Below are 20,672 nucleotides of genomic sequence, written 5' to 3'. Positions count from 1 at the left end.
GTCAGAGAATGAACCGTGGAGTCGTCGCCCTGACGGAAAAGAGCATCGGTTATGGAAAGGAGAGGTTCGCGAGGTTTTCGTTTCGTCGATGCGTTCGCTCGAGGAGGTTTATTGCGGGCCGATGTGAGTTTGGTACCCCGGTCTGGCGGTCGAATTTGACTAATGAATTTTACGACGATAATCCGCCAGGCTGGGGTTTCCTCACGTTCATGGCGACGCAACACAGACAGACTGACACGCTTTTGTTGCTCGCCTCTTATTTATATAATATGCACATCGACGTTTCGGGAAAGTTCTTGGTTATTCCAAACGAAGTAAAAGTGAATATGTTTATATATCTTCTGCGGTTCGAGAAATTTCCCGAATGCTCTCGAAAGAAATAGAAAATTCCTTACACATGCTTCAAATTTGATAAAAAAATATTGGATATTTTTTGAAGACGCAACTTGCGTTTCACGATCTTAGCAATTTTGGTGTTTCGCAAATTTTCCTTACAATCAAACGTATTCCGCGTTTGAAAAGGTTAAGAAGATAAATACGCTTAATTCTTGAGATATGGCAACGAAAATTTCTAGCACAAGTACTCTGTCCACGAAATTTCCAACCTTTTCACCGTGCAACTCTTTGAAAAGGTGGAAAAAACGGCGGGCTCTTTTGGGAAATAATGATTCGACGTGGGTAAAGCGTGGATTAATCGCGAGGACGCGGAATAATGGTGATTTTTACAGTGCCGACGTGGTGTTTGCGCGAAAAAAATAGGAAAAATTGTCGGAGCACACTGAGCCAATTGGCATTACCTGCAAATTGGCCGTCCGAAAAGCGCTTAAAATTACCGTTAATGTTTTTAACGCGTTGCTCGAAAACGTAGCGAGCGCACAATGTTCCGTTGAACGCGTCGCGAAACATGTTTGTTCAGCGTTAACGAATGTTTTTGCGCTTGTTGCATTGACGATGAATTATCGTTCCACTCCTATGTGTCACCGAAACGATTGTTCCACGTCTAATTGTTAACACGTTAAGCGCCAAGCCTGTTTTGTCTTCCTTTCCGTTTAGCCCGCGATTTCCGATTTCACCGATATGCTGGCGGCCGGAGATCTGTGTAAGGTTGCGATAAGACTGTATGTTTTAATAGTACTCGTTAAAATTTTTTTTTGGTAACAAGTAATATTTAGGTACAGTCTTTCATGATCTCCAAATTATTTAAAATTTATTAATAGAAGAATATATTTTTTTAAATTGTATGTCGTCAGTCAACAGTGACTGACGCGGTCCGAACGGAAAGTATAGTGTCAGTCACCGGTGACTGACACGGCGCTTAACGTGTTAAATAACATAAGCCTAAGATATTGTACTGTAATTTTGTGCAATTAAAAATGTGGAAAATTATTTACGATACAGATAATAGAGTATGAAAATCGTATAAGACATTACTCCACTCCTGACAAAGTATTCCGATATTTTGCTACTCTGCAAGTGGTCAACAACGACATCCACGAGATCTTCATGACACCTGACGACTTTTTAAGATCAATAACTCCTGGTGTTAAGCAACCAGATGGTAATTTTCTAACAAACTAAAACGTTATGCGTACACGAATGTTTCTAGTACATCTAAATTGGTAATTCTTTTATTCTATTTTTATTATTCATTGTGTAGTTAGTTGAATGATTAACGCTGGCTATTAGGTATATTCATAATATTAGAAATCACCGATCTTTTAAAAATTTCGTTCTCGAAAATCATTTATATTCACAGTTAAAATAACATTTATTATTTTTTCTGAACACTCTTGTTTGCCAAGTATACTCTGCAATAGGAGTCAAGTTGTTTTACCGGATGTTTTCGAGCTGGAAGGCTTAAATAGAGAAGCATCAGACTTTTCCTAAACTCTCTGATTCCAATTCTGGAACAAGTAACTTTTTTTCTGTATTGTATATACTCTGTCCAATTTAAGAATAACCTCGCTCTCGGACCGATTTTCGTCCGTTCTGCGCATAGACAGAGAGCGCAGCAGAGGGTAAGACGGAGAAAAATGTAGGTGGTATATACTCTGTCCAATTTAAGAATAACCTCGCTCTCGGACCGATTTTCGTCCGTTCTGCGCGTAGACAGAGAGCGCAGCAGAGGGTAAGACGGAGAAAAATGTAGGCGGTTAAGTGGGAGTTTGGACGTTCTAGCCCTGCCTTAGGCACGTCCCATGCGCGAAGCGAGGTTATTCTTAAATTGGACAGAGTGTAGATACGCATTAACATTAGCTACCCTAAGTCCTAAGGCCAGTTTCCTATTCCACTTCATTCCTTCTCTTAGCACAGAAGCATATGCTGTTATCTGGTAAGAAAGATCAATCTGTTTTCTCAGTACAAAAAAATCGAGATGATCTTGAAATATTCTCAACATCCTCCACCCACGTAACAAAAGTATTTACATCACGTTATGTTCCCCTCCGTATCATGCAACATTTTTCCATATTATTGTAAAAAGCGGAAATATTCCAAGTAGACTAATTTTTCACCCCACCCTGTATATCCCATGAACTTTCTACGTGTGAAAATAATAGGGGTCACAGATGACCCAGCTTCGTCGGCCGACGTTTAATGTCCTAAATTCCTAACTCTTCTAAATAACAAAGGTGTCACTCGTATGTGAGCCACTCAGAAGCCAAAATGACGAACTCGATGAAATAAAATTTATTAAATTTGTTTTATTTATGGAAAATTGAACACCAAGCATGTGCTTTGATACTAAAATTGGAAGAGTATAAAATGGAGCTAATTATTTTTGCTTCTGAGTGGCTCATACGAGTGACACGATCCAAGAACTCACTCTTCAAAATTTGCTAAAAAACTGAAGAAGATTAAAATTGTCACGTGAAATGATAAAAAAGTGATTTGAAGGGGGAGAAAACAAAAAGGAAGTGTTTGGGTCGTTCTCAAAGTTTGCTTGAAATGGTCTGATAGAGAACGTGTTACAATAAAATACCAATAGCTGAAACCTGTGAGGTAATAGTTATTTAACTTGTCGCTGGTACGATTTCCAAAAAATTCCTCTCAGTTTTCATTCATACCTGTACGATAAATTAAAAGCGTTACTTTTATTTCATCCATTATAATTCACATTTTTTAAAGGCAAATATTGGAATTACAATTATGTCTTCAATTAAATATGTTACTATGTTTGTAAGTAAATATTCTCTATCACATATTCACGATTTACATGCATGCACGCAAGCACGTTCGAATTTCAGATGCATGCAATATTATTATTATTGTTTAACATTTTTTTTCCATCTCGTTGTACGAAATATTGTCACATCTCGAATAATGCGATGATTTCTAGGGCTCGGCTTGGACAAGTATAAACGCTACGATCCGAAGGTAAGTTGGTTATTTAATTTAAGTCTCCTTCCAAAGAAAGCTTATTGAAGAACAGATTATTTATCGACGTCGACCTATAACCATATTTATCCATACGAAATTTTTTATTCCGGGGTTTCTTCTGTTCAAATGAAAATAAATGAGAAATGTACGAAGTTCAACTTTAAATGTTTTCTTGCATACCGAATTTTTCGGACCATAAGACGCACCTTTTTACATATAAAAATCGACTTAAAATTGGAGTGCGTCTTATCGTCCGAAGGTAACATTAAAATACGAATCTTTATACTGTATCGAAGCTATTAGAGAAGTTCAATTACTGGCGCAATATGTTAATAAAATTAGAACAGCACGCCAGTGAAGGTATTTTAACAATAGGTTATTTAAACAATAAATAAATTAAGTAAGAATTTGAAAATATCTTTATATACCTAATAAAATATTCTTTTCTAAAAATCGTCCCATAAAGGGGTGCGTCTTATGGTCCGAAAAATACGGTAATTAGGAACCAAGTTAACGTAACGAATTCGCGTAAAGTAAGGAACAATTTTCCATTGCAAAATGTTCGTTAATGAAATTATTTAATATGTGAAATTGTCGATATCAGTGGTTCCTACGATTCGTAACGAGTGATTTACTGGTTATGCTTAATTTTTCCGTTTAAAATTTACGTCGATACATACGCCACCCCTTCAAATTTTTCTTAACGGTGACAAATTTTTCGTTTCATGTTACTCTAACATTTATTAACGCTGCGTGAACGTATTCTTTGTAGAATATACACACGAAATTGGAACTGGCGTTAGATGAAGATAGTATCTTTTACAAACTTGGAAGCGCCGGACTGATTACTTTCTCCGATTATATATTTTTGCTTACCGTATTGTCCAGTAAGTTGTGTTTGCACTACTAATATATTTCTTACTTGAACGAAGGAAAATATAAAGTGCATGTCAGAGCCATTTTACATTTTTCGTCACTCCTATCTATCGAGATTTCAAGGTGACCTTGAATTTTTTAAATAGCATCATATTTAATGCAATATAAAGTGCATGTCAGAGCCATTTTACATTTTTCGTCACTCCTATCTATCGAGATTTCAAGGAGACCTTGAATTTTTTAAATAGCATCATATTTAATGCAACATACCCGACTAGAAATTTCAGTTAGGCAGATATTAGATCCGCATTAGGCTAGCCTAATTTGCCTGTTAGGCCCGCATGCGGTATGTAACGCGGAATATTCACGACCGCCTAATTGGGAAAGCCGCGTTAGGGCCGCATTAGGCCCATACTATAATAGCTTTATTAGGCTGTCATTGGGAGATATTAATGAAATCTCATGAGGAATACCTCATCAAGACATTGTATGGATTAAATTATAAAAACTTTTATCTTGTTGAAATATCTCACGCAAGCGTACGTCCGACACTGAGATGTCTGTAAATATTCCTACATACAAGTTTGAGAGCCCTACTGCACCTAACTTAGGCGTGCGCTCGGCCACTCCCATTTGGGCACGTCCGACACTGAGATGTCTGTAAATATTCCTACATACAAGTTTGAGAGCCCCACTCCACCTAACTTAGGCGTGCGCTCGGCCACTCCCATTTGGGCACACGTATGGCAACTGTTTGGAACGCCCAATCTAAGCGTGCGCTCGGCCACCCCCACTTGGGCCACGTATGACAACTGTTTGGAATGCCTAACTTAGGCGTGCGCTTGGCCACTCCCATTTGGGCCACGTATGGCAACTGTTTGGAACGCCCAATCTAAGCGTGCGCTTGGCCACTCCCATTTGGGCCACGTATGGCAACTGTTAGGAATGCCTAACTTAGGCGTGCGCTTGGCCACTCCCATTTGGGCCACGTATGGTAACTGTTTGGAACGCCCAATCTAAGCGTGCGCTTGACCACTCCCATTTGGGCCACGTATGGCAACTGTTAGGAATGCCCAATCTAAGCGTGCGCTTGGCCACTCCCATTTGGGCCACGTATGGCAACTGTTAGGAATGCTTAACTTAGAGGCGTGCGCTCGGCCACTCCCATTTGGGCCACGTATGGTAACTGTTTGGAACGCCCAATCTAAGCGTGTGCTCGGCCACCCCCATTTGGGCCACGTATGGCAACTGTTTGGAATGCCTAACTTAGAGGCGTGCGCTCGGCCACTCCCATTTGGGCCACGTATGACAACTGTTAGGAATGCCTAACTTAGGCGTGCCCTCGGCCACTCCCATTTGGGCCACGTATGGCAACTGTTAGGAATGCCCAACCTAAGCGTCCGCTTGGCCACTCCCATTTGGACCACGTATGGCAACTGTTAGGAATGCCTAACTTAAGCATGCATCATTCCTTCCGAATTAGGACCTAATGCGGTAACGATTAGGCTTGCAGCATTTAGGTATGCCTAATCGTTTCCGCATTAGGCCCACATTCGTCTTTAGGCATGCCTAACTGAAATTCTAGTCGGGTATTTAATAAAAAAATATTTTTCGCTGAAATGAATAAATAACGAGTTATTTCAAATTATTCACTCACCCTGTATATAGAGAAACTTGAGTCCTTATTAATCGTAGACCTGATAGATATATCAAAAACCAAAATAATAAATATTCTCATTCGAAGAAACGTTTCTACAGCTTCTAGGAGGCACTTCGAAATCGCGTTCAGAATGTTCGACTTTAATGGCGACGGTGACGTGGACTCTGAGGAATTCGGAAAAGTCGCTACTTTGATTCGGCAACAAACTAGCATCGGTAATCGACATCGCGACCATGTTACCACTGGCAGTATGTTCAAGGTATTAAAAATTGTAGCATTTTCCAATATCCAGGGGCGCGTTTACACTTTTGGAGGCCCTAGGCGCAACATCATTACGAAGCTCCAAAACGAGTCTTAAATAAATTTGGCGTTACCATTTTCAGCGGCTCCTTGTTTCTATATTATGAATTTAATATTCGAAAATAAGTACTTTATTTTGTTACTATTTATATCGTTGTTTGTGAGAAGTAAGGTTTTCAAATGTGGCTCCGGATTGGGCCTAATGCGCCTTGTGGTAAATACGGCCCTGCCAATATCTGTAACTGTCACAGCATATCGAAAGTGAAAATAATTAAAAGTGATCGCAGAGTTCTCGAGCTTTGAAATAATTTAAAGTTCTCTGGTTCGCTGTGTATACAGGGTGTCCTAGAGTTTTCTATATAAACTTTGCCAGTGTGTTCTATAGGTAAGAATAAGACTGAAATGTCATGTAACAAAAAGTCCATAAATGTTTTACTGCAAAGTTATAACAAAAATATGAAACGTGTAGGATACGATAATACTATCTCTTACTGTTAGTTCGATACAGAGCAAGATACTGTTCTTCTGAATCAGCTGACCTTATATATATTCCTAGATTTTTACTTACGGGAGAATTGTAAAAGAAAAAGTTCACAACATGGAACTATGTACTCAAAATAAATCGAGAGAATCTCGATTTGATAAAATAGCGACGAAATTCGATCTATAGTAACTTCAATATCGCGTTAATATCAGGTTTGCATTGATAAAAAGCGAGCAACATTCCAAAGTGCAAACTTGAGTACATCGTTTATTTCAGGTTTCATATTTTTGTTACTTAACCCCTTAACTTATGATTTCTTTTCTGACTATGCATCTAAGTGTCAGCCATTTACTATTTTACTACTGTGCCAGCTAACAAAAGCTAATCTGTTACACGTCAATTCCATTTAGTAATCCTCAGTTTTACAAATTTTCCTTATTAATATAACCATTTTTCTCACATCTTGACCAAAATCTCTGCCACGAGTCTGACACGTTGTTACAGATTAAAGGGTTAACTTTTTAATAAAGCACTTATGGATTTCTTGTAGCATGGCGTTTTAGTCTTATTTTTACCCATAGAACACACTGACGAAGTTTGTACAAAAAACTCTAAGACACCCTGTATATCTTACGTTTAATTATTTTATTTCATATTTTCGGTTTTGTTGTAGGAAATACTTGCATAGACATATTTCTATTTTTGCAGGGCGTTAATTCAGCGTTGACTACGTACTTCTTTGGATCGAACATGAAAGGAAAGCTGACAATTGAAAAATTCCTCGAGTTTCAGCAACAGTTACAAAGAGAAATACTTAGTCTCGAAGTTAGTTTTGAAACATTAACTCCCTTAAATAGTTAAATAAATCATTTTCATTGAAACGTGTCGGGTAAATTCTGATAATAAACATTGTTGTATTCCTATTAACGAGTAAACCGTAATACAACGGAAACTTTAGAATTTTTATGCTTTACTTTGACTAATTGTTATCATTGATAATTGGTAACAAGAATTTTTCTTATTTAAAAATTAGCGGTAAAAACAAACTGTTGTAGTTCGAGCGAAGAAATCCGGACGAAAACGGTCGCATAACAGAAGTAGATTTCACGGAATTATTACTTGCTTATGCTGGATATCCTGATAAGAAAAAGTCAAAGATTATAAAAACTGTAAAGAAACGGTGAGTGCGGTCAATTAATATAAACGTAATTTCTAAATAGTTCGTTGCGTATTTAAGTATGTAAAATAAACTGCACTTTTTAGGTTCAAGGAGAATCCAAAGGGAATAGACAAAGATGAATACCTGAAATTTTTTCACTTTTTGAATAATATTAACGACGTGGACACGGCGCTGACATTTTATCATATTGCTGGAGCATCGATCGATCAAGGTCCCCAACATATTTGTAACGCCGCTTCTGTTAATTCTAGGAAGCCCAAGGGATGGTTAAAAAGGGTTCACAAAGTTTTAAGTTTCAGTATTTCTCGTAAAATAACTTACGCAGGTCGTCGATATTCGTATATAATTTCATATTTATTGATTTTTGTTTATTTTTCATTGAAGTTAAATTAAACCTTGAAACTTCAAATTAAACCTCCTTCCGAAGGGTTAATAATTCAATTTTTTTGTTCGTTTATATTGTTTTCTTCAATTGTGATACATATCTCACTGTATTTCACATGTTTGCACGTATATTTACCTGAAGACGTAGTATTAAAGATATTTACTAACACTTATTGTGTACAGAACGTTCAGCAATTATTGATATGTTAAGAAATTATTTTATATGACTTAATTGTATAACATAGGTTCACTTTGTTTTGCAGCTACACTAAAACACGTGGCAAGAACAGTAGCTCATGTCGATTTGAGTGACCACGTGATACAAGTGGTCTACACTATTTTTGACGAAAATAGTAAGTTTAACTGTTTTGAGAGAAAGAGGTGAAATATTTTAAAGAAAATTCTGACAAAGTCAAATTGAATTGCTTTGTAATGTGGTCCGGACCTTTTGTCTGATAGTGTATCTATGATAAATTTGAGATAATAATACGTTTTGTTTTGCTGTTTTCTAGTGGACGGTCAGTTAAGCAATAAAGAATTTGTTGCTGTAATGAAAAACAGAGTTTTAAGGGGATTGGAAAAACCGAAAGATACTGGTTTCGTGAAGTTAATCGAATCAATGGCTAAGTGCGTAAAGATCAGTTATAACATGCATTTCGATAATTGAAATAAACGTAGCATAGCTTTTTTTGTGGCATTATGAATTTCAGCAAAACTAGTGGTTTATTTATTTAAAGGAACATCAATGCTAATAATGAATAAGAAATAAATCATTGTGCCAGAAAATGTGATATTTCTTTTGATATATGTATACTCCTTAATAAACAGCATCCTTTTTCTGTGTATTTAATATTTGGATCATTCCACGCCAAATCGATCACTTTTTCACGTCGACATCAGGGATTTTGTTCTAAATGAAATATAATGTAGTACACGTGGAATTAGGGGGGGTTTAAGTCATCGTTTAGCTGGTTTCGAATCTGTTTAAAAAATACGAACCCTTGAATTTGCCAATTTTTGCCCATTTTTATGAAAAGGGGCTGTATCTATCAATTTTTATCTCAGAAACTATTGATCGAATTAAGCTTAGTTTTTTTGTTTCTATCTAGAAGAATTGCCCTATTGTAATAATATTTTTGTTGTTTGAAAAATTGATTTTATAATACTGAAAATTATAAAGAAATTCTTATTTTGTAAATTTCTCTGCGATGAGCTAGAGGGGTTCAAATTTTTTAAAAAATATGATCACATTCCTTGATATTCTACTTACAAAATGAGCCATTTTGCAGAATGGAGACTTCAAAATTAGCTTCATAAGATGCTTAACCCCTTAACCTATGATTTCTTTTCCTGCTATGCATCTAAGCGTCAGCCATTTACTGTTTTAGGTACTACTGTATCAGGCAATGAAAGCTAATTTGTTACACATTAATACCATTTAGTAATCCTCAGTCTTACAAATTAAAACGAAAGTTAGGACTACAATTAATTTTTCTTACTGACATAGCTATTTTTCTCACATCTTCACCAGAATCTCTGCCACGAGTCTGACACGTTGTTATAGGTTAAAGGGTTCATAAACGAGCCACGCGCTCTGCTTTACAGTCGGTTGCCTGTATCTATGTATGAAGATAATATCAATAGAAGATATTATTATTACAAACAATAAATGATCCTTTCACGAAAGGAATATCTATAGGCTAAACGAACTTCCGACAGGTGTGCTGGCAAAGTTCTTCTACAATACTTGAATTTATCTAATTAACATGATAAGGTTAAAAATATGAAGAAGTAATTGGAAACGCTTGTTCGTTACATATAATATGGTATATTTTGTCCAGGTTCTACTGGTATCATTACATACAGCTTTTTCCTATACGTTTCTTCCAGTTATGTAACGGTTTCGTCGCCATATATACTCTTCGTTAATATAAAACACGTATATAAACATAGATTGAGTATATTTGTGTTTACAATATAATGTATGGATAAAAAAAGTCGCACACAGTTTTCGTTATTTCAGTATACGCTTATGCGAAGACATCATCTTTTAAAATGAGTGACACAATTCTTATTTTTTTTTTTTGTCTTTTTTTTACTCTGTGCTCTACTACGTACAAGTTTTGCAGTGTTACATACTTTTTGTATCTAAACGTATAGAAAATTAGAAATGATCGGTAACCGTAACGATACAAAGTTCAAAGTAAACTTACTAAAAATCATCATCGTTTTAGGTGTCGTCAAAGGTTAAAAAACGATATCGAAAAGTTGTGTGTGTGTGTGTGTGTGTGTGTGTAACCTATGAATACCTATAAAGACATAGAAAAATTTCGAATTCAATTCAGTTGAAGTGGTAGGAAAATATTTTGTTACAATCACATATTCTCATCCACGTAAAAGTGAAGATTTTCTGCGGCGAAAGTAAAATGCGAACAATTTTCTTACCACGCTGCGTAATTTATACGGCTACACAAAAGGTGCTCGATAATGTATGTGTTGTCGTTCTTGTTGTTGTCGTCGTTACAGATAAAGTAAATTGAAGATTTCCAAACCGGAAATGAATCGTTGGCGTTATTAGTCGATCTTTGGATTTGCTAACAGTTAAAAATTGAACACGTCCACAGTAAGTTTACAGAATATTTTCAGCTTAACGGTATAAATACGGTTCGATATAAATTCCCCATATGAAACGATCGAATTTGATTTGTACGGCCGAGGGAAATTTGGAGAAAAAGAATCATCCACGTCGGACAAAGTACACATTGCGAGGAAATTTTTTCGTAAGAAACGATGAGATCGATGCGAGAAGTCCTTTTTCCCAGAACTTAATAGCCGACGTGTACGTATGAATGTAAACGAAGGGTACACCTGAATGCACGTTAAATAGAAGAGCTAGGGCACCGCAGTTTCGTAGAGAATGTACAAATTTGCTTCTTTCATTCAACTTGAACTCTGGTGTAAAATTAAAAAATTGGCATACCCTATGGTACATCCTCTTCCGTCGTATAATTATGTATATATGTATATTATATATACCCATATGTATATATATATAATGGGGGGTTGCTGGGGTGACTCTGAACAACTTTTTCCTTTACCAAAATGTTGTTTGAAGCTTCATTTTTGAATTATTAACGAAAAACACTGGCCAATCAGAGCGCGCGTAGAGCCCGCACCCAGGCACGGGAGCGCTGACTCTAATCCGCGCGCGATCGTGAACAAATGCGTACGCGTGACTTCTCGGTTATCGATCGCTGTCAAAAAATTTTGACTTTGCACCGCTATATTTATAGGGCTTAGAGAAATGGTTTTTTGCCGTCATTCCCACGTTTGTATAAATTTTTGAAAAAATTGCAATTAGTCGGAATCGCGCGCGAATGAGCCTCTGTTCTTCGTCCCTGAGCGCGGGCTCTACGCGTGCTCTGATTGGCCACTGTTTTTCGTTAATAATTCAAAAATGAAGCTTCAAACAACATTTTGGTAAAGGAAACAGTTGTTCAGAGTCACCCCAGCAACCCTCTATTTCCGGCTGTTCGAGGAGTTACGGGACACCCTGTATAGGGCTACTGCGCAAAATTAGTGTGCTCGTTTAAATCAGTTAGTGAGATCTCGTCGTTTTTTCTCTTTGTGCAGAATTTCCGAGTTTACAAAATTTCCCTTCTCGACGTGATACAAATTTCTTCTTTCTTTATCAATTTTCTTTATATTTCGTTTTTTTTTTGTTTCTTTGAATCCTGGAACAACACGACTCCCGTTGTTCGAAGAAAAAGAACCGAGCGTCGCGTCTCGACATCTTCTCGAGCGCAACACGTTTCTCGCAATATTCTTTCACGTTAGATTCTATTCACAGAGAAAAACTCTAAACAACATTGCGTGATCAGACTTTTTCTGTACAGACAATTTTGCGCAATAATCTCCCTCTGTATGAATCCTACGTTTGAACCGGCGAGGATCGCCTCGATTTACATAGACTAGGAGCTAATCTTCCATTGGTCGCGTTACCGAACGTATCGTGGAAGCAGAATTGGGCATTATTCGAAGAATTCGAGGAAATATTTCACTGGAGTAATTGTCCGAAAGAATTCATTTTAGTTGTACAAGTTCACGATGAAATGAAGTATAAGAAGAAAATTGGTAAAATAAGAAAGATTGAGAAATAAAAATGGAGAGTGAAGAAAAGTTTGCTAAATTTTTGTTCAAATGTTTTTCCCCTTCGTTAATATTGATGTTCGTAAAATATTTCAAAATAAGTAGGAAAGGAAAAGCTTTCTTAGAAGTTATTTCGTTTATTCGAGCTGTGTGTCTCATGATTGGTTCAGATAATCAAAATTCTGCTGTATTTAATTATTCGCATAATTCATTATTCTCATTTCAACTGAATTTTAAAAAATTTGCAAACAATTAAATGGCACAGATCAAATTGTCGCGTGATAAACCAGTAAAACGTAAATAATAACTGATAACAGAATAATAAATATAGAAGTTAATGTAAATAATAATTCTGCTATTTCATAAATCAAACTTTTTCTTACCCTTATTCGTTACTTGTCTATTCGAATAAAACCGTGCCCAACTCTGCGATAGAAAAACGGTTCTGTGCATGCGTTATGGTATTCATCCTATTCGTTTGCCTTTATCTGGAAGATAGTCGTTTTTTTTTTTTTTTTTTTTTTTTTAAAGAGGAAACATCGAACAGTTTCGTCGTATACGTATTTACAAATGTACACACTCTTTTAAGTAACAATTACTAGATAAATAAGATGAACGTTAAACGTGATACCAAATATCAATGTCGATTGCGTTAGAATCGATACGTTCGTCGTAGCAACGCGACTGCTTGGAAGTTCACCGTATGCTTAATTAATAAATGTGTACTTTCGATATTTTCATCGCTCGAGTAATTATCTCTCAGCGACGGATGTTCACATTTTTCCACTTCAAAGGTAGAACAGTTTCCGATTCGATATGAACATCAACGAAATCAGTTTTTATCAAATTAATTGTAATAGTATTCAACGCTTGTTTCGGAAAATTTTCAGAGCGATTTTCACAATTTTTCTATCAAATAACGATACGGTAGATGGTATCGATGTACTTTATGCTGCGCTATTTATGCACATATCACTGCCTCTTCACTGTTCCTTATCTCTTAACTGTATTCTAATTAACACAAGTTACTTAATGTGTGATAAATTCAATTCGCACGTTCTACAAATTCGACACACTTTGCGCAACGATAAATTATAAATGGGAAGAGTTGAACAATTAAAAGAAATTTCTTGTAAGTTTGCTACTTATACAGGGTGTCCCAGTTTGTTCCGATCAAATTTTGTTAGTATGTTCTATGGGTGCAAGTAAGAAACCAAAGTTACATGAACGTAGGTCATTTATGCTTTGTTAAACGTAGATTCGTATAAATTCTGTTTCAAATCTTCAAACTTAGTCAGAACCGCTCACGACACCCTGTATACACATATTGTTAACACGCTGAATGGATCTGTAAAATTGCTAAAAAGATTTCTACAGAAATTAGTAAAGAATCCTGTGTTAGAAAAATTAATGATGCAAAATTGAATTTTTCATATACAGGGTGTCCCAGTTGTTTTCAACGAAACTTTGTCAGTATATTCTATGGGTATAAGTAAGAGAAAAATGTTATATAAACATAGGTCGTTTGAAGCTTTGTCAAAAAGTTACAACAAAAATACGAGATACGAAGGGAATGGTAACGAACTTGCGGTTATTGTGATACAAAGGCAAAAATGCCACCGGCAGAAGTTGCATTGAACATCTCCAACGACTTTAGATTGTAAACATAGCTCGCATAAACAGCCTAGATGTAAGTACGTAAGGCTGATCTGTGCCTATTTTGTATCATAATAACCGCACACCCGTTACCTTCGTATTTCGTATTATCGTTATAACTTCTTAATAAAGCTTCAAACGACCTATGTTTATATAACACTTTTCTCTTACTTATACCCATAGAACATACTGACAAAGTTTCGTCGGAAAAAACTGGGACACCCTGTATAAGCACCGAAGGTAACGAATATTAAGATAACGAACACAGGGTGATTCTAAATAGTAACTGGGCCAAGTTATAGGCTCTATTTTATGTGAAAATAGGAAAACGGACGTAGAAAAATATTTTGCACGGTTTAACTAGTCGGATCGTATTATGGTACGATTTTTCTCACTTGCATAGTGCAGTTGCATTTTTTTTTTTTTTTTAATGAAACAATATATACTTTCTTACTTCAATTAATCCTTCGACTCATTTTACATCATTTTCATTGTAACAAGTACGCAAATGTTTCATTTCCATATTTTAAACATTTTCTTGTACAATTCTTGGGACTCGAACGCGGTTTATTTTTTATTATTTCAAAAGCACTAACTCGTAATGCACGAACAACAGCAAAATCGTTTCGCTTGCCCAATTTAAATCCATTTGACCTTCCATTTTTTTACGTTTTTCAAAGCATCGTGTGCTTTCATTTAAAAACAGTACATTTTGTGCGACAGGACTTGTTGAGCCATACAAAATTTTCTATCTTCACTTAGAATGTAGCTGCAGCTCCGGTATAAATATCGTAAATTTCTCTCGCTAAAATTCACGTCATTAATACAAAAGTTGCAAAATGACGCGTGTGAAAATGACATTTTTTACTAAACACGATGCATAAAGAAATTTCGAAATTATTGTCGCTCACGAAACGCAACGAGTACTGTTAAGGTGCAGGATACGTTACAGAAAATTTAAACTTTCCCAAAGTTATCCACGTTGATTTATCATAGTGGTTCAATGAAATTCAAATCAAAATTAATTACTTCGAAGTGAGTTAGATAAATACGGAAAAAATCAACTGGAGCCCTAATATTTCTAGAAAGACGGAGTATTGAAACAGTCAACGTGACGACACGCTAAAAGAAAAATGGAAGCATTTGCTTATTTGACAATAGAAACTGCGAAATATTTCGATAAAAGCGTTTTTGTAATAAAAATATGCGCTTACCGTTTCACCAGAATTATGTCGCTAATTGAACAAACGATAAATTTTTCCTGTATTGAAACATACAACATCACTGTGATCGTAAATATAATTATTATCGTTACATCGGTAATGTGAATCCTTTACTGTATTATTCCCGCCAGTATCACAGTGTACGTATTTCTTGTTTAAATTTTTTTTTTTTTTTTTTTTTTGGAAACTAACGTATTCGTTACATACTTAAACAAGTAATACAAGTTCATTCTGTAACATTAAGAGACAGAGTGAAGAAATACAAATCTGCTTGAAGAAATGCAGATCATTGGAAGAGCCAATTTTTTCCAAAAATTTTTGTTAAGAGAAAGAATTGTACATTTCGTACAAGATGATACAAAATTACGTAACTTACTTATCTTTATAGTACGAAATATACAGGGTGAACCAATAAGAATTGCCACCTTGAATATCTCCGGAACCGTAAAAGCAAGAAAAAGAATTTTCAAATGAAAATGAAAGGGGCTGTCGTGTGGTTACAACGATTGTTTTATACGCAGAGTGGCTGACGAGATGTGCAGGTCATCCCTTTTTGTGCAACGACATACCACAGTTCTTTATCTATTTGTTAACCCTCTGGACTCCTTTGTCGAATGTGTCTCGACATCAGTTTTATTCTGGATGAGCAATGAGGTACACATGTATACGACCCTTAATTCTATTTTCAATATAATTAGTAAAAAAAATTGTTTCAATTGGTCCCTATCGACCAAATGTCTTTTGAAGTGCATTTCGGATAAAATTCTCAAAATAATAGGGAATTGTTGAAAAGAAAATTTAGAAAAAAATTTGGAGTTGGGTTAACAGCACTCCTAAGACGAACGAAAAGACCTGTAACACAAGGTCAGGCCAGGTTTACAGATACACATGTGCCACAGTAAATTCTGACTTCGTTGAAAGAGCAATTCTATAATCTTAACTCGTGCGTTGAAAGCCTCTGCGTTCATCTTAAGGGCTGTTATTAGCAAAAGAAGAAAAGAACATGACACGTCGTTGAAAAAAATAGGAATGACCTTAGTATCTCATTAGCGACTCCGTTCATAAAAAAGAGCCTGACTGTATGATGGCTCTTTTCACAGCAAAAAACTTTCGTTCGAAAAAGGATCCTCTTACTTTCGTGATTTCAGAGATATCGAAGGTGGGAATTCTCATTTTCCTACTCTGTGTATAAAAGGAATTTTGTCGTAAATTTCTCGTAGTAAAATAATCGTTAAATCCTCGTTCGTCTATTATAATACGAGTAATACCTTTGAAAGGACACATTTATTAAATTACCTCCTTAAATTATTGATACTTTAAAGCTTCGTTTGGCACGTGTGATTAGAATGTTATTTAATAAGAAAGTGTTAGAACGTTACTTAACACGAAAGAATCGATAGAACGCTTCTCTCATCCACTTTTGTTGCCATTATATTTATGACACATTCTCTATTTATAGTAGCGCTTGTTTTGGTTCTCCATGCCTAATTACACTTACAACACCCATTTACAACTGGACTACCATTTAAAATGTACATCGAGTGCGTTGTTCCTCGAATAAAACGCACGAAAAATGCCTGTGTCTTAACTTTTCCTTAGGATTCGAATAGATTTCGTTTTTTTTTTTTCTTTTTGTGCGGTGTAGCTTTGTAGGATGTTCGCGAAACGCAGTCAGTTTTGTCGAACGTTGTTTCCCGTTGAATCAGACCAATCGTTGTCTCGAGAAAGAAAAATTCTTCTTTTCCGTTTGTTTTAACTGTGTCGACGATTTTTCACGACTAAATACAGTAAATATTCGTAAAATATTTGTCTCTTTCATTTATCTGTTGTTTTAACTAAGAATCAATTCAAGATCCTACTCGATTGCATTGCACACGCAAAAATAATGAAATCGTTCAATTATAGTCGATGGAAGACATATAAGCGTGAAAGTAAAACGAGACAGGGGTGAAAGAACGTGAAATCCGATCACCGAAACAACAGTCGGACGAGACAAGGGGCTCGACCCTTGTCCAGGACCGTACGAAGTCAACGCGGCACCGTTTGTTCAATTACCGTATGCTAAACAAAATTTTAAATAATATACAGTTTGGAAAACTTTACATTTCGAAATGTATCATTTACTATAAACGAACTCCCAGATCAACGCGAAATATTCGCAGGGGAAACGAAATAGCGGTACCAAAATTCGCCTGCCTCTTCACACTAAAGTACGAAATTTTCGTCTGCCGCAGCGAATATTTTACGCTGGTCTGTCTGCCGGATTCAGTGTTTTTCCTTTCTACGTTTGTCATTATTTATGCGTCACCGAATTTAGAGCGGCAGCGAAGAAAACGCCTCGAAGAGCGAAATTAAACTCACCGCGAAAAAAATCGCTACAACCTCCCAGTTTTAGCGGAAATTTTTCGCGTTGGTATGAACACACGCTTAAGCTGTCAGGTATAGTGTATTGCTGCGAATCTATTGCCAAGAAATATTCCACGTTGGTCTTAGAAAAAGAATCGGAATCCTAAATGAGAAAAACAAAAGAAGGTAGACGCCACGCCACTGTTCGCCCGCTAAAAGTGTCAGCCCTTCGAGTAATTCACGTCTTTCACTCGACGCGTGTGACTCGAGAGTTGGTGGTGGGGGGTAGGGCGGGGCTTCTTGTAAGACGCGGACGGCCCTGCGCGCGGCTAGCTCAGTCGATGCTTTCCCTTTACGACCGCGCTACATCTCTTTCAACGACTATACGATTTTGTCGAATTGATCGTCTGGAATACCTGAACGACAAGATTAGGTGATTTTTGTTCGCAGAAACGTTATCCACAGAAACTGACTTTGCTTCGCGAAGTATAGAAAAAAAAAAAAGAAACTCGATTCGCGACAAGTTTTTTTTTTTTATGCCACTTGTTCCATCGCACGATCCAACAACCACAGAAATCGAGTCACGAATTTGGCACTGTCGTGTGCGTGCCGGTTATCCTCCCCTTTTTTTTTTCTTTTGACATTTCTTTGTACGGTTCAGAAATATATTTATTAAAAGATTATTTTTCATGGCAGTATTCACATTGCGTTGCCTCAAATATGGAAATCCGAGCGTTTCTAATTGCTTTCCATTTCTTTCCTTTTTTTTATTTTTGTAACACCTTTCGATTTCCGACGACTTGGAATAAAAGTTCCTCCTTACCCTCTGAGTGCCATTCTGACATCTTTCTTAATCATTCGGTTGATTCAACGATCTAAATTTCAATTACGCTCCTTCGTTTTTTCCTTTCTTTTCTTCTTCAATGGAAATTACAATGAAAATGAAATCGATGCAACATACGTCTACACTACTCGCTCGTTTACCTGAAACGGATAGAGGACAAGTATTCAAATCGGAAAAAAGAGATTGGTAATACACGTGTGAAATGCAAACGCCGCGCACAAACCGTGATTCGTGAAGTTTATTGAAACGAGTAGTTGCAATCACCCTGTTTTCCTCTAATCTAATATCTAAGTTGTGAAACGAAACTTTCGAGCAGAACGTCTTTATATTTATATATACTCGAGCTGCTTTCAGATTTGTACGAATATTGTATTACAAATCACTCTGTGTTTTGTTTTTTTTTTTGTTTCTTTCTTCAAAAGTACATTTATCCTCGAAATATTTTTCCACTACTTCAAGTCGTTTGCTTGTTTACAAGAAATCAAATCTTTACGAAGCAGTTCACTGTTTACGTTGAACGAAGTTACCTACTTAAACCTTTCGCTGCGGCAGATTTTAGTATAGATAGTATATAGACGGTAGTTGTTCAGTCGCGGCCGCAAAGTTTCTCCGTTTTGGCGTTCGAAATTAGAAAAAAAAAAAGAAAATTACGGTGGAAGTACGCAAAGGAGGAAAAATTAAGGATTAAATTCGCGCCAACGACGCAGTGAGAGCAAAATATTCGAAACGCCCATAGGCGCCAAGGGCACAGTGCGAGCCTATTTTCAAAGCGCCTATAGGTGCCAATAGCAGTGAAAGAGATAAAAAAAAAAAGTGGAATATGACTTTATAAAAGAGGAACGTGTATACCTCTGTAGAAAGGCAGCCATCTAAAGCAAGAGTGTAAAATATCCCTGCTATTTTTAATTATACAATAAAGAGAAGAATATCTAAGGCAGAAAATGTTCGTTATCGTTGCGGTACTTCAAATAACCTTGAAGGATAAAAATTACATTTAAAAAAAAATTGAAAATGTAGAAAGTGTAGAAACTGTCATCGATAAGTAACTAACAAGGGAACTTAGGTATATAGTAGTTTTCAAAAATCACATTCGACTGGTATTTTTTATATCGGCTTATTCACAGAGAAGGGGTGAAAATCGCCCTCAAAGTTGGATGTAGAAAATATACTTAGTCTAACATCTCGGAAGCTGTTAGATATAGAAGATTAGTATAAATGTAAGAATTTTGTATTTTTCAACGACAAATTTGAAAAATAAAGGATTCTAAATAATTTTGAATAAATATGTTTATTAACCTCATCTTTGAGAGCGATTTCCACCCCTTCAACGTGAAAGATTGCCGATAAAAAAGAAATTCGTGTGAAATATATTTTTTAATACCTACTACCGTATAACAAAGTTCTACCGACATCAGGATGTTCCCCTGTAAGTAAACTTTTACGTGTACCTCTACAATTCTGTTTGCACTATAAAATAGAATTGTGAAAATTCACATATTTTTAGATGATGAATTGATTAATAATTTGACTGAAGTTGGCACACACGTGTCAAGGTTTGTAAACCTTACGATAAATTTGATCTTTCGACTGTCTCTAACGAAACCAAACTACCGGCCAAAAGTTTCGGATTCAATGTAACACAAAAATGTCCAGAAAAAAGTTACTGACCTTAAGAATATTTCAAATCAGTCGTAGTGATGTAAATTGCTATTGATTGCTCCGCAAGATCAACTTCGAATCCATAAAGAATTAGTAGCACGATTCGATATTGATGAAAATTGGCAGGTGATCCCAAAGTTTCAGCAGTGTAAATGTAACTTCTTACACAGGGTTACTTGAAGTCCAATCTACTTCTACTTCGCATAGAATACAAAAACTTGTTCGAGCTGTTCAAAAATACAAAGGAAAAAAAAAATATATATAGAGATTTGTAATTCAAAGTTACAAGAGTATTGCAAATGTTCCTTCGAACTGATTCGCTAATTAGTGTAAGCAAAGATGGAAGTACATTTCTTTCTTGATCTCTGATCACCGTTAAAAGAGGAAATCGCAAGGAGAAGAAAGAAAAGAAAGGAGAAAGAAGGAAAACGGGCGTTGTTGGTGAATAAAACGTTCGGCGAATTCGCTGTAAATCGAAACAACTCAGTTTCCTTATTGTTGGCAAGCACGTACGGAGGAATGCTTAAAAAGGA

The 20,672-nt window shown here is 36.2% G+C and overlaps 1 protein-coding gene across 1 annotated transcript in view; it reads left to right on the top strand.

The window, feature by feature from the left end:
- LOC108579074 (calcium uptake protein 1 homolog, mitochondrial) overlaps positions 1-8,929 on the top strand; it is a 17,937-nt gene extending 9,008 nt beyond the window's left edge. The window contains exons 3-11 of the mRNA XM_017942516.1: positions 1,399-1,558; positions 3,338-3,375; positions 4,151-4,265; positions 6,013-6,173; positions 7,407-7,523; positions 7,754-7,878; positions 7,962-8,089; positions 8,526-8,615; positions 8,775-8,929. Of these exons, the coding sequence (XP_017798005.1) occupies positions 1,399-1,558; positions 3,338-3,375; positions 4,151-4,265; positions 6,013-6,173; positions 7,407-7,523; positions 7,754-7,878; positions 7,962-8,089; positions 8,526-8,615; positions 8,775-8,929 (1,089 nt within the window). The remainder of the gene's footprint in view (positions 1-1,398; positions 1,559-3,337; positions 3,376-4,150; positions 4,266-6,012; positions 6,174-7,406; positions 7,524-7,753; positions 7,879-7,961; positions 8,090-8,525; positions 8,616-8,774) is intronic.
- The last annotated feature ends 11,743 nt before the right edge of the window (positions 8,930-20,672 follow it).

This window comes from Habropoda laboriosa, unplaced genomic scaffold (assembly GCF_001263275.1).
Source record: "Habropoda laboriosa isolate 0110345459 unplaced genomic scaffold, ASM126327v1 scaffold42, whole genome shotgun sequence".
NCBI classification, from domain to species: Eukaryota; Metazoa; Arthropoda; class Insecta; order Hymenoptera; family Apidae; genus Habropoda; species Habropoda laboriosa.
Note: the sequence above shows the minus strand (reverse complement) of the source record. Positions and strands in the feature narration are given on the sequence as shown.